Source organism: Vicia villosa, linkage group LG7, assembly GCF_029867415.1.
Source record: "Vicia villosa cultivar HV-30 ecotype Madison, WI linkage group LG7, Vvil1.0, whole genome shotgun sequence".
NCBI classification, from domain to species: Eukaryota; Viridiplantae; Streptophyta; class Magnoliopsida; order Fabales; family Fabaceae; genus Vicia; species Vicia villosa.
This window is the reverse complement of record NC_081186.1, coordinates 102,273,437-102,289,058: the sequence shown is the minus strand read 5'-3', so window position 1 is coordinate 102,289,058 and position 15,622 is coordinate 102,273,437. Positions and strand designations below refer to the sequence as shown.

General features: G+C 32.1%; 1 protein-coding gene across 1 annotated transcript; it reads right to left on the bottom strand.

Annotated features, from left to right (window-relative positions):
- Positions 1-3,669: 3,669 nt before the first annotated feature.
- LOC131618083 (linoleate 9S-lipoxygenase-like) lies at positions 3,670-7,460 on the bottom strand. The gene is made up of 9 exons (XM_058889350.1): positions 7,199-7,460; positions 6,729-7,015; positions 6,380-6,620; positions 5,966-6,286; positions 5,670-5,755; positions 5,429-5,536; positions 5,030-5,334; positions 4,679-4,942; positions 3,670-4,572 (listed from the first exon to the last, which is right to left on the bottom strand). The coding sequence occupies exons 1-9, from the start codon at positions 7,434-7,436 to the stop codon at positions 3,816-3,818; spliced, it is 2,607 nt and encodes an 868-aa protein (XP_058745333.1). The 5' UTR covers positions 7,437-7,460; the 3' UTR covers positions 3,670-3,815.
- Between the last annotated feature and the right edge of the window lie 8,162 nt (positions 7,461-15,622).

Sequence of the window (15,622 nt, the reverse complement as noted above, 5' to 3'; positions counted from 1 at the left end):
GGTCTTAATTATAAATTAATGCAGCATGCAATATTACTATCATGGTTTTAAATTGCAGTTGCAGCTAGACATGGCAATAAAATCCAGACTCATGGGTACCCATCCGAACCCGCCCCGAAGTTGACGGGGAAAACCCGCTTTGACTGAATTTGGGTTCGGGTTTGGGTTTTCCCCGATTAGAAAACATGGGGATGGGTCGGGTAATGGGGACACTAGTACCCACCCCGAACCCGCCCCGTTTATTTCAATATGTACATTATTATTTATATTTCATAATTTATATTATTAAATATGTGGTTAATGTTTTAATAATTTGAATTGTATTTATTATTTTAAATATTTTAAATATATGTATGAAATTTTTTGAGATTGTTTTATTTTGTTATTTATAATGTAATTTGATTTTTGAAAAAGTAAATATTTTTATTAAAAAAATTGATTTTACGAAATACATGGTGGCGGGGCGGGGATATCCGAACCCGTTAAGGACGGGTTTGAGTTTTAATTCCCCATCTCCGTTTAGGTTTGGGGCGGGTAACGGGGATTGATTGGGGATTCGGGTTTAGATTTAGGAAAGTAAAAACCGTCCCCGATCCGCCCCGTTGCCATGCCTAGTTGCAGCCGCGGTAGCAGTTGCGATTGTGGTTGCTGCGATGTGTATTATAGTTGTTGCATCGTGAAATACTAAATTTATGATGAGCTCCCTCTCTTTTCATTCTCTTAACATATATTCACTCATAATAATACATGCTTGTTAACTGTATATGCCCTTATTCACATCACAATATAAATTTTCAGTCAACTACTTCTTACCTTGCCAACCAATTCCCCTCTTCCATGTCAGCTATCCATCAATAGCATTTACAGTCCTATAGATAAGATGCAATCAACTAACCCATAACAGTTACACACCTAGTTAAGACACTCAACCAAAATATAGTATAACATAATAACAACAAAATAAATATAGCATTTTACCAAAAAAATAAAAAAATAAATATAGCATTACATTTTTAAATATTTTTTAATAATTTGTTGAAAGTAAGAGTCAACCTTTAAACTTTTTTAATAAGATTATATAGAACCAAATATGTTTAATTAATCTAAAAATATATTAAAAAATCTTACTTTTGTAGGGCCTATATGGTTTGGATATTGTTTCCAACCAAAAACAAATTGCAACAAACATTTGTCAAGTCTTTGATGCATTGAACACATGCTTGTACTGAGAGGGACATAGCTTGGCTCTATGCAGAATGTTTGAAAGCTTGACATCAAGGTTCCACATCTTGGGTGCATGACTTTTGATGGAAGTGGAGTGCATGATTTAGCAGCACAGAAGAAGCACTACGCCAAAATTGATATTTTGTATCACCTAATTTAATAGCGCTTTTAAAGAAAGTGCTATTAAAAAGGAAACAAACACATCTATAATAGCACTCTATGGTCAGGCGCTATTATAGGATACAGTGAATGTGATTCTGATAGCACTTCGTAAAAAAATGCTATTATTTAACTTCACTAAGATAGCGCTTTTTTTAAAACGCTACTAATGTTCTTCACTATGTTAGCACTTTTTTAGAAGCGCTATTAATTTTCTTCACTAATCTCACTAAAATAATGCTTTTTAAAGAACGCAATTATTTGACTATCAAGCACTATTTAATTATAAAATACAAATTAAATAATAAAATTAATTAAAAGTCTTTTGGTGGCTAACTTTGTGTTTTGGCGCACAAAGTTTTGGAAAAAAACAAAACATGTATTTGGTAATCATCCTTCGACCTCTTCTTTCTCCGATTCACTCATAGTCCTCTTACTCCGATTCATCGATTCACTCATAGTCCTCATCGATTCACTCATAGTCCTCTTCTTCTTCTTCTTCTTCTTCTTCTTCTTCTTCCGATTCATCGATTCACCCAGTCCTTTCTTCCCTCTGATTTTATGCACTTTTCGCACGGTCGGTTCTGATTCACGTATGATTTCCACTCGAATAGAAAGAATGAAGAAAACCAAATCTCCGTCAACTCAGCCTTTGTCAGCTCACCACCGTCATCTTTATCTTTAGTGGTATATGGTAATCTTTCTTCTATTAGATTATTGCTTTATGTTGTAAAATTAGGGATTTGAAGATAATTTAGTTTCTACCATTGTTGACTAATGATAAGTGAATCCCTAATTTTTCTGAGCTTTGTAATATTTTAACCTAATTTGAAGATTCACGGTAAATAACATTGTGTTTTTTATTGGTGTATGAAATTGGGGTTTTTTTAGGTGGAAAGTTGGTTTATCAGACAACTAAGAAGAAGACGTGTCCTGTTACTGGAAAAAAGATCCAAGGGGTATGAATCTGTATAATTTGTTTCGTTGTTTTTTCTTCTAGAAATCGATATGTGAAATGTTAGATTAGTGATTTTTGGTTAGGTGTTCAAGTTATCTTCTATGCTGGATTCAGTTATCTCTTGCAATACCCAACATTTGTTTGAATGTTAGTTGATTTAGTGTAATGTAGTCATATTGAATGAGATCAATCCTGGTATACAATTAAATATTAGAACAAGAATATTTATCTTTTTAGTGAAACTTGATGGCGATGTAACAGTTAATGCTTTGTAGTCATGAGTTGGATAATATTATTTGGTATTAATGGATCATAATATGTATGCAATGAGTAACTTAAAGCGTTATTTGGTATTGAATTGAATGTAGTTTTTTTATATTTCTATATATTTTTTAAAATGTACTACAATAGCGTTTTTGTAAAGAGTGCTATTAGTGAAACATCCTATAATAGCACTTTAAGAGAAAACGCTATTAAACATGGGCCATATATTAGCACTTTCATTGAAAGTGCTATCAAACATATGTCATATATTAGCGCTTTGATTGAAAGTGCTATCTTACATGTGTCCTATAATAGCGCTTATTTTGAAAGTGGTATCAAAATCAAATAAAAATTTGCAAAATGCCCACTTCAATAGCACTTAAAGAAAAATGTTATTAAAAAACAATACTTTAATAGCACTTTTAAAGTGCTATTAAACAAAAAACGTTTACAATAGCGGCGCGGTTAATAGCGCTTTTAAGCGCTATGAAAAACAAAAAAAAATGCTATTAAATAGCTTATTTGGCGTAGTGAAGTTAACATTATTTAGGAGGTGGCTAAGTATAAAGAAAATAATTAAAACAAGTACACTAAACTTAATCAATAAGAAAAAAATACTCAATAATATATATTTAGTTATATAAAATACTCTCTATATTCTATTATAAGCAAAAATGTATTTCTTTTACTATAATAAATTGCTTGAATTGTAGCGGTAAAATTATAGCATTTAGTAAAAACTGCATCAACTTATGGTTGGTATATGACTGTTTGAATGATATTTAACCGCCTTGGTATTTAAACCGATTGAGAGTTTTTTTAATGGGTGTAGAACCTTATTTATTGTTCCTTAGTCTGTAAGATTATAAGTTACGTTTCATCTAATAAAGCATTGTGACGTTGCCTGGTTGAAGATCAATCGTCTCTCTGGCCGTCCGATGAAGATCAAACAATTATGATTTAAAATTATTATTTTTTTAATTATAAAATAATAAACAAACTTAATTTTTATGGTCCATATGTTTAACCATAAACAACTACTAATACTTCAACCGTGTCACATGGATAATACATACAATCATAATAAATTAAAATAGAACACAACAGCAAACAGACAGATAAACAAAAAAACAACATGATCACCATAACGAGGAGTTTGATTACTCCTCATATTTTATTCAGAACAACACACCAAATCATATCAATCTCTTTAGATGGAGATACTATTGGGAATGCCTCTGCAAGTCAATCCTTCCTCACTAGAAGGATAAAGCAAAGTATATGGCATCTTCACAGGCCCATATCGATTCCTCAACGACTCATCGTTGTTCCTTTCAACAAGCTTTTGCTCAATTTCAGCCAACTTCCTTCCAAACCTCTTGAAAGCCTCTAATGGCAGTGAATCAGAAGTCCAAAGCTCACCTTCATTTCTCTGTCCAAGATACTGCTCATCCGAAGCATGCCTTGATAAGACCTCTAAGATTGTTAGGTCGGTAAGGGCATCTTTTTTTGGTGTGATTGTTTTCAAATACGCCTTCTGAAAGTTCTTCGAAAGCTCATCATATTCAGCAGACCCTTTTTCAGGCATTAGTCTTCGGCTTTTCGTTGGTCGATTAAGGATGTATCCTCCATAAGGATACTGTCCAAAATTAACAGCTGCATGAAGTGCTGATGCTATCCATATGAGGATGGTGCATGCTTCAATCAACTCTGCACGAGTTTGCATCTTGAACCACCATGTAGCATCCTTCAAATCACCATGACCTACTTCTACAACTTCTTTCCAAAATGCTTGGAGTTCATAATCTTGCGCAACAGCAGCATCTGACTTGTAGTAGAAGTTCACATATTCTTCAACCCATGATTTAATAGCATCCCATATCTCTAGTCCATCAGAAGCATAAGGGTAGTCCTCTATCAGAAGACGAAGACCGTGCGGGGAAGCTGGATCCTCAACAGCCACTCCCCTAGATAACAAGCAATATACCATGATCAATAAATAACATGAAAAAAATACTTGAGATCAATATCTATTTAACTGCAAATGTTTGATATAATATTTTGTAGGGTTACCTTTTGAGTAGATCATGAGTCAATCCTTGCTCAGTGAAAACCCAATCTTTGTATACAAAAGAAGACATTTCAACAGAATATGCACCGCCCAAGAATGTTGATTCTATAATACCCTCAGCATTGACCAAGACATTTCTAGCAAGTGCATTGATGTTCATTGTGTCGCGATAATGTGGAAGTAAAAGTTTATGAATAGGGTGAACCACACTAAGATGCCTATTTGTCGCTATGATGAATGGCTCAACAACGGCGTGAGTGTTCAACCTGTCAAACATGTAGATATTCATGAAATTAACATAGATAGATAAAATATATGTGATTTTATATATATCATTGATGAAAAATGAATACCAATGGCTACAAAGTTGGTGATATGTGGCATCGTTTACAACAACGAAAGCCTTGGCGAGGAACCAAATTGAAGCTTCAACACCTTCTTTTGCAGGCAAGTAAACTTTACTAACAGGACCAAAACTATCAGCTTGAGGATGTGGCTTACTTAGCTCAATGGCCAATGGCTTCAAAGTTCCATCATTTTGTAAGAAAACGATGGTTCTAGTAGCATATGTCTTTGTATCAGTTTCGTTTATTTTCCTTAAAAATCGATATATTGGGTCGTGGTGATCAAGTATGTAAAGTTGGTTGTTTTGGATAGCCTGTTCAACAAATATTATTTGAATAAAAATTAACCACTCTTAACAAAATTATTTATTCATATTTCATAGTAATAATGTGAAATCGTGTCGTTACTTGTTCTACAGTGACTCCTCCCATGTTTGTTTCCAAGTGTTCTTTGGTTATAGTGCTGGTATTATCACCATAGAGTTGGATATCTAGCTTGCTTTTTGGTGGAAACTCCTATATTAAATGTTGCAAGCAAAAATGAGGTTTATAACTGATGAATATATATAGCAAGAAAAAAGGACAAAATATTCATATTCATAGTTTAGATTCTGTGTTTTCATAGAAGCTGTTAAACTATTAAGTTTACTTGAAGCCTTTTGATGATGTGTGGATTCACACCAGCGATCATCTCCCTTGCAAATTCTTCATCGGTCATCCATGCAGACTGATTCACTGCTCAAAATAAGAGTGTTGCAAAAATTAATAATATTTCTTTCGTACTACTCTCTCCCGTCCTTTTTACAATAAACAATTCATGTGTTATATTCATTTTTTGATCGATGAATTTAAAAAATGAATTGTTTCTTATAAAAATGACCAGAGAGAATATATAGTATGAAAATATATTGTTCGGATAAAAGTGTATTGCTACTAGATATATACCTTGAATCACTTTAGGTGGTGGAAACTTAAGGGCCGATTCACCATCAGTTCGAAAGATTTCTTTGAAAAATGGTATAGGGCTAAGTTTGCTAAGTATACCGGTAGGTAATTTAAATCCACCCTCGTATAATGAACGAATTTCATCGAATGTGTTAAACTCAGAATTATTGAGTTGTAACGTAACTATAGATCTCAATTGAGGAACGAAATTTTGAGATGCTGATTTGAGTATGTAAACAAGAAAGTCTGAAGACTTCAAATGACCAAATGATTCATCTCTTGGAATGTAAAAAAAGTCGCTCCGTCTCTCACTTTTCGGATCTAATCACATATAAAAAAAACTTTAGAATCATAAACATATTTTAGTACCATGTCATTCATTTATTTGTTATGATAGAACAAAAAGTCTATTACCTTTCTTAGATGGTTTTCTACCGGTTCTCCCCCTTCTAGGGTAAGGCATGTTGCTAGATCCTCCAATAACCGGACGAGCTAAGCTAGCTTTCTTGTCAAGATTACCCAAATCATTGTACACATCGTAATCATAGATCCTTTCATATTCCACGCGCTCTCCTGTTCCATCTCCTCTTAAAGTCTTTAATTCTTCTTGTCTATAGTAGAGTAATGGAGCCGGTGTTTCACTTGGAAGATATGTCTATAAATTTATTCATTTGAAGTTGTCAGATTTTATATTCACTAATATAATCAAGCTTGATTTTATAGAAATAGCAGATAAATAATATAAACATGATTTTTTTGTTACCTTGTTTGCGAAGAAAATGCGTTCGGTTTTATATTTTGAATGGTTATAAATCCATGAGTTGCAAACAAAGTTGATAGTTCCATGATTGGGAATATCTTCAAGTGTCAAACTTACAAGAAAGAATTCTCCTTGCATATTGCTCTCAACATAAACTGCTCCCGGAATCCCCATCTCACTATCCCATTCAAAATGAATATCAAATGCAGACTGTCCAGCTCCCAATATCGGTATGGAAGTAACAAGACCTTCTAGAAATGTTTCCTTCCCCACTTTCCCTTTTCCACTTCCTACAAATATGTCACAAATTTTTTGTCTTAACAAATCATTATAATGTAACAACAAATACAAAAACAATAGGTATATCTTATTATATTACACGTCTGTGCGGATTAAAAAGAGCAGAGAGACGGACACGTGAGTGCCTGTCTGGACGCTATTGTAAATAGTATGAAAAGTGAAGAAGTTATTACCATCTGTAGCGGTAGCACTGATCAACCTGAAAGCGACGGAACGGCCCCAACCTGAAGTGTAAGTGTCAATCAAAGAGTTTGTAATGCCACCAGCAACTTTGAGTCCACCTTTGATTAAACCACTGGTGCTTGTAGCTGAAGTAAGATCATTAATGTCCAAAACATTCTTTTGCATCAACAGAACTGTCCCCTTCACCTTTTGGTCTCTCTTGATCCAACTTTTCACTCCTGCATACATCTTTGGTACTTACAATTATTTCTGAATTTTTTTTGAAAGAAGAGTTTGTGGTTTGCAATCTTCAACCTTGTCATTATTTATAGGGCAAATGTTCTGATCCAAAAAAGTTTTTTTGTTTGAAATTATTAATTATTAATTACTAACATCATATAAATATTATTAGGATTAAGCTTGCAGTTTTCGTGGTATATAAAATATATGATCATTTATGCCCTAAGTCAACAGAAATATAATGTATGCTTTGCATAATTCTATGTGCCAGCTTTGACGATGTAATGAGAAATGGATCAGTTGAGGTATTTTAAATTGCATTCTTAGTAAACTTACAAAAATATTCTTTATGAAGTAGTCTTTTTTTTTTTTTTTTTTTGTTTAAGGACACAATTTAAACTATTTTTTTAATTTTTTTTGTTTATAAATTAGATATTATCTGTAAATTAGATATTACTTTTATATACTAATTTTTTGAGTCAAAGAAAATTTAGATGAACATCAAAGTTAGCAAAGTTTTTTTTAGAGGATTTAACTGTTGTATTTTTAAAACTGGACTCTAACGATTAAATAACATTTTTATATATGTTTTTTTGTATGATTTTTAATTTAAATTTTTAATTTTATTTTACATGATATTTTGAAAAAACTATAATATTTATGGAAATCAATGATAGTTAACTTAATATCCATTTAAAAAAATATTTTAAAAAATGTAGTTTTTTGAATGGAAAAAAATTGTCGTTAAGTTTTATTTGTGTTTGAACATAATTTTATTTCAGTAATATAAGTATGAATGACTTTTTATGTTTTTTTTTTAAAAGCAAAATATCAATATAACGGAGAATTAAATATTCTCAAAATCTGATTACACGTAAAACAAAATTTAAAGATACTAACATGACCCTCTTTGTTTTTTCTATTCGTTACGAAAATAAAATATGTGAATAATCTTTAATTTCTTCAACGACAGCAACTACTAGGAATTGGGAATCAGATTATAATGAATATAACAAAATTATCTTCATCCATGACATTTGGAAACTAAATAAAAAATACTTTCATCCGTGACATTGACATGTGCCTTCAATATGCAATAACTAAAAAATAAGCTTAAATGAAATTTTAATCTCTATTTTTATCAATTCTTAAATTTTTAATTTCACAATTTTAGTCTATTCATTTTTAAAATGATGAAAACAGACATAATACTTAACTTAAAAGTGATGTGGTATTTTTTCAAGTTATTAAAATAAATTATTAATACATTTAATTAAAATGTTGATGTAGTGCCACCATCAATCCCCATCAAAGCATTAGGTTCTTATTTAAATATTAAAAAAATAGAATTATAATATTGAACGGTCTACTTATATTATATTTAAGTATATAATAAAGTTTATATAGAAATAAAAGGCAAAATGACAATTAATTGTACTGCTACTTTTTTAGATGGTAAAATCAATCTTTTTAAAAATTATATTCATTGACTTAGGAGATACAATATTATTATGCATACAATTTTGGACTCTCGGTAAAAGATTCACTACTTCTAGTGCTAAAAAATCAATGGTATCAAGACAAATGGTATGAAGGCATGTTGATTACCAGAACACACTTTTCATGTTTGACCACTTTACTTGAAGCACTTTTGAAAGGATGACTGTCTCACTGTAAAACTTCTAGTCTTCAATCCCACTAGTGGAGAAACGCTTGTCAAGACCACACATGCATATTTTCCTCATACACATCCATGCACTAGAACATCTATTGCCCTAAGTGTTGATCTCTCCTCATATGTACCGGTCAAAAAACTCACAAGCGCCTCTTTCTTCACAGATAACATCTCTAACAGAGTCATGCTCGTATTTGAAACCTGGAAGCTCCCTATGATGAATTGTATGTTTCGCAAATGTATCCAAATACGCGTCGCAACAAACATGACAAATGTTATCAACAGGAAATAAGGGAACTATAAGGCAATATCTCATGATAGTGCGGTACTCCACCGATGACATATATTGACATAGCCCATCAATAGGAATATCAAGGAGAAAGTTTTGAGTATTGTGCCTTGTAAACAACCAAAAACTTCTTTGTGTTTTCTGGTCTTGTAAAACTTTACATCCATTTCATGAGCACTTTTACTAAAAAGGACACTCGCCAAAACATGTCGTTCTTTAGGAGGGACAATGTGCTTGCTAGAAAAACTACTAAGGTCAAAAGCTGGAATCGCAGCACTAAGACCATCCAAATCTCTATCAAAATCATAGTTCATACCATATACCCCACTATCTCTCAATATATAATATTGTAATAGCCAAGATTGGACCCTAACAGTCACAAATGCCGGTGAGGCAATGTCTATTATCGAGTACAAACCCAATCCCAAAAATATAATGGGTAAGGAAGTCACCCTCCATTGAAGATCCCCAAAGAAAGAGTCTCCAGAACCATGATGTCTTAAACAACCATTCAAGGTCCTCGAAGAAAATACCTCATACAAATTTTAATAAGAGACTATTATTCTCTCTAACTTCCTTTTAGCTTTACCCTTTCTCTAGCCTCAATGACACTCATCCCTTATCAAATATTCAAAATTCCCTCTAAGATATAGATTATGTTATTATTGGTGCGACAAGATTTTTCCGTAGCGGTTTCCGATGAGACTCTTTGAACCACCTCGCACCTCGATGGGGTTGTTGCGCACCCAATTTTTCGTCAATGGCCTTCATCATCCCTGGTGATTTTTGTTGGTTTGCCTCTTAACTCGTTAGGGGTCAGTTAGCCATAAATCTGGTTGTTCTCTCTTTTGGTGTGGTTCATTTCCAGTTCTTCTTCTAGGTTTTGTTTCTTAATTACGTCTTGATGTGATTGCTTTCATCCCACATGCAGCTCCAAAATTGGTTTCGGGATGAATTTGATATAATTTTGTGTCAAATTGTTTTTCTCAAATGATATTTGACTATACAATCAGTCTTCTTTCGATGTTTCAAGTTTTATTATAGCCATTGCTTCTTGTTGTCATTTATTCGCAATAAATTGTTGGTGGATGAATATGTTATTGTGTGTGCAGTTGGATTCATTCGCTAGTTTTTAAAATCTAGTTTTGGTTTCCGCAAACATTCACACTTCAATTTCTCAATTCCAAGGACATTAAGACCTAGAAATCTATGGATGTCTGTTACGATCAAAGTCGATGATGGTTCTGAATCCATGAAACCTGAAAAGGATTCAGACCCTATTAAAGATGAAATTTCTTTTTAACATTCTCGCTCTCATAATTCTATTTAAAATGAAGTTGACAAGAATATTTACAAGATCATTAACACCTTCATTAATTCTAAATAAAACTCTTGAAGAAGCTAATGAGGGAACTTCCAAAGTTTGGATGTCCAAGCATCAACTCCTAAATGCCAAATTTGAAAACTTGAAAATGATTGAGAAGGAAACTATATATTGCTGAGTTCAATGCTCGTCTTCGCGACATTGCCAATAAATTTTTTTATCTCAATGATAAGATGTCAGAAGAGAAGTTTGTGAGACACATTCTAAGGTCTCTACCAAAGAGGTTTGACATCAGGGTTACTCCCATTGAGGAAGAACAAGATGTTGGCACAATGAAAGTTGATAAATTGTTTGTCTAACTGCTCACTTTTGAGATGGTTTTTAATGATAAACCTGTTAGCTGGAGTTTCTGACACCATGTTACTAATGAAGGAAATGAAATATCTTTTAAATATATTATGAGTTTTTGATAAAACAGCATGTTTGCTAAAAGCCTGTCGAAGTCGCTTCTGATAAGGGAAAGTGTAGGACATGGACTTAGAAATATTTTCAAAGTTTAACGGTTGGTTCGACGAAGAGGGGAATTCGATAGGGAAGTCAAGTTTTGAACAAAGACATAAATACCTTTTGTCCTTATCTATTTTATTAAAGGGCGCGTGGAGCTTCATGACGAAAGAAAGGCATACCGAGCAAAACGTGGCATGCTTTGATCAAAAGGCCGTTGAAAACGGTTATTTAGAATTATTATATATAGGAGTCTTACATTCTTGCAATTTACTTCCAATTGCCTTTACTTTACTTTCTTTACAAGTTTCAGCATTACTTTAAAGAATTACGTAGATCAAAACAAACATTTCAATGAGAACATGAACGTAGTCGAAGTGTTTCTCATTATCAAGAACATAGTTTGAAATATAAAGCACATGTCCTACGATCAATCTAGTCGATCCCGTGAGTAATCAAAGATTCTTTTTTTTAGAAGACTAGCGCTTGTTTACTAATTTTCACGGTAAACAAAGCCTGAAAAGATAAACAAAGGAGTGATGTTTAAAGAAAATACGACTGGTCATGAAGACTAAGTATTCAATTGCTCAAGTTGTTACAAATGTTCATGGTGTTCGAATGAATGATATTACGCTAGCTAGAGGAGATGGTGATGGTAAGTCTAGAGGTGTTTCTTCTTTGTCCAAGCAGTTCAAACAAAAGTCTTTGAATAATACTAATGATCAAATCCCCTTTTATATATATATATATATATATATATATATATATATATATATATATATATATATATATATATATATATATATATATATATATATATATATATATATATATATATATATATATATATATATATATATATATATAACCTAAATAGTAAGAACTCTGAACCCTTTGGAGACGGTGAAGCTCATAAGGAATTTGAAATGATTCTTGATTCTCCATCAATTGCAGACAAAATTATATTTCTTTTTCTCCAATCAAAAGTCCCCACTAGATTGTTCAAGGTAATCCCACTAAAACTGTTATTACAAGTGATATTGTTGTTTCTATTAATGAAAATCAGGGTTTCATAGATAAAATAGAGGGTAAAATGTTCTTACTAAGAGTCTAAATAAGTTTAATCATTTGGACTAGACAATAAAGGCTTTTAGTGAGTCTAAATAAGTTTAATTATTTGGACTAGACAATATGCCACACTATATATCTTAGATGCTACGTTGTAAATTACAAATTTTAATAAAGAAAACATTAGAATTGAAAAAAGTGAAACTTAAAGGAGTATGAAAAAAATCTTTGTGATGGATTGCAAGAGTGGAAAATAGTATTAGTTAAAGATTTGTGTTCTTTACACAATCTCTTGTCTTTAAACCTAATAAATGATAAGTGCCAAATTGTAGTATGTTAGGTTTTATTATAAATAGCATACTAGTCTCTCATCATTGCACGATGCAAATCTTAATTTAGGGTGAGAGAGGTTATTTGTTATTCTTGTAAACTTTTAATCTTGTTTTCTAAGAGAAAGTGAAAGAATATCAGTTATAACCAATTCTTGTGTTCTTCTTCTTCCCTGTTCTTTATTCTTTCATTGTTTTATACTTCGTTATTGGCATTGAATACACAACAAATTGGTACCCTAAACCCTAAACATTCCTATCACCTTAAGGTTTTAGGTGGACAAGTGGTGTGTCTCCTACAAAGGTGCTTGTTCCTCAACTTTGTATCAATGCTCCCTACTATAAACTCCCCCCCAACAAAATTAACATAAATTTTTTCATTTTTAGGCTTAAAAGGTGTAGTGCCGGAGGACTTAGCTCGCTCAGTCCTTACATTTTTGCGGGACGGATTAATGTTTTAGACTCACACCCTTAACAATGTCCATCTCACCCCTTTCTTTTTTTTACGGACTTTTGCAAGACAGACCTTAACGAGACGGGCATGCCCGTTTGTCATCCCTACCTGCTAGTATAAATAAAAAGTACAACTTCTCTGTAAGAGGAAAAAAAAGTAGGTCTAGGCTAAACACCACCATTACAAATATGTTAAATATGTGGATGCAAAATAATATTGATTGCCCCGAACATTGGTCCACTTTCGTAAAAGTGACCATATGTGTTTGTCCAAACATAAACGAAAAGGAATTTTCTTTTGCGTGTATGTGTGATTTTGTTTCTCCAAACATAAATGAAAAGGAATTTTCTTTTGCGTGTATGTGTGATTTTGTTTCTCCAAACATAAATGAAAAAGATTATTTTTTAATAGCCTAATTGTTAGAATTTTACCTTTAAAAATAAAAAATGTAATAATTTAAACTCGAGTCTTTGCATTTGATGTTCCTCCATAAATATTAACGGTAGTTTAACATAACCGAAAAAGAATATATTTATGTAATCTGTTTTTTTTAATAATCTATATATATATATATATATATATATATATATATATATATATATATATATATATATATATATATATATATATATAAACCAAAGGGAAGAACAAATAGTTCTCCCACCGATTACAACAAATGGGACAAAATGCCCGCTCCGAACCAAAAGAAAAAGAGAAAATTACCAACCAACTGAAGTTACGAAAGGAAATATAACGGATCCTTTGTAAATTCGTAAAAACTATAATTGGAGTTGGTAATATCTCCCAAAAAAGACCATCTCCACGCTAAAAACTTAATATTCCACACTGTATTATCAACATTCCACCCAACATTACGAAAGCAAATACCATTCTGGAAAAGCCAAATGGACCACACCGTTGCCATCCAAATAAGACCCCAATTACCTTCCCTAACCTTCTTGCCCTTACTATATTCCAACCAATCAAAAAAAGAAGCTCCAAAATATTTTTAATATCCAAACCTCCCAAATCAAAAGCAAGACTAACTTTTTTCCAACTCACCCAATGAATCTTCTTCTTTTCATCCACACCCCCCCACAAAAACTTGCCTTGGATACTAGTGTAATGGAATGGAACGACATAATAAAAATAGAAATGGAACAAAGAATAGATTTTAAAAGCGTGATTCTACCTGTGTCTTAAGGCAGGATGGCACATGTTAAATAATAATTATATAAAAGTTATGCTTTAAAAAAAAAAAGCAATTTTTAACTTAACAAAAAATTAAATGCATATTTTAAACATAATGTTCTTTATCTTACATACTCTAATAACTTACATAGGTTAGCATTTGCATTTTTTGTATAATCATGGTGCTAGTAATATTTAGATTTGATGGCTCTTGCTCATTTAATTGATTGGTTCGTAGGTGGTGGGTGAATATTGGATCATAAAAAATGGCTTGTGGAGTACAAGGTGACGGATAAGGGAGAAATACATGTAAGGTTTTGATATACCAATTAATGCTCACATTTTAAAATAAGATTCGTATCAATGACAACCCATGTAAATAGATAGTAAATTCAATTTCTAATAATATATTAAGAAAATGAGGAATAATGGTTAGTATCATTTTAATTTTTTTAATAACTCTACCATTCTCATAATGATATTTTGGTAATATAAAATTTGGTCATAGGTAGAGTTTAGTTGTAAATATTTCATTTAATAGAAATCAAATTTGACTATTACCTGTTGATTTAAATAAGATAATTTAATGAGATAATACGTTGGTGTGAGTAATGACCAAATGAGTCTACTAAGTCCACTATTACACGACTAATATTTTAAAATTTGTTCTTGGTGGCATGAACATGCTGCATTTGCTTCTCCCATCCATGGTAATTGTTGTCTCCTTCCAATCGAGACGTAACACACACCGTTTTAGGATTCTCTGGTGGATGAATATAATACGGATCCAATGCAGCATCTGGATTTGAAGATGAATTTCCGGCAATGTTGCTAGTATTTTTGTTATCACTATTTGTCGCCATTGCAAGATAACAGAAAAGAGCTGGACAAAACCCGGCTCTATGATGCCATAACAGATTTTCTGATCTTCATGAATAAACTAAGAGAAAGCAATGAATGAGTGAAAAACTAGAATTCTCATTAGCTGGAAAAGATGGCTAAACAAGCTGAGAAAGAAAGAGTTAGTTAGCTAGCTAAGTAGCATAACTTCACTAACTGAAATAATTAACTCTCTTACAAACCCCAACTAACTCCTATAAAAGGGTAACTTGCTGAGCAAGTTACTTATTTTGTTGCTTCTATTGTTCGTACATTTGCAGAATCAATGCATGGTTGATGTTTGATAAGAAAAAGCATTTGATGAAAACCCTTCATGTACAATTTTAACTTGTTTTACCAAAACACAACTTAAACTCAATAATATACTAGTATTATATTTTAAGGTGAAATATGAGTAGTATTAATATACAACAAGGTTCATGTGCATATAATATTACATATTTACATGTCTTAGAATGGTA

Excerpts from the sequence above, each read along its gene's own strand:
- LOC131618083 (XM_058889350.1), bottom strand. The coding sequence starts at position 7,436 with ATGTATGCAGGAGTGAAAAGTTGGATCAAGAGAGACCAAAAGGTGAAG. Across the intron at positions 6,287-6,379 it reads TAGAAAACCATCTAAGAAAG|ATCCGAAAAGTGAGAGACGG; the intron begins GTAATAGACTTT and ends ATATGTGATTAG. Across the intron at positions 5,335-5,428 it reads GAGGAGTCACTGTAGAACAA|GCTATCCAAAACAACCAACT; the intron begins GTAACGACACGA and ends TTTGTTGAACAG.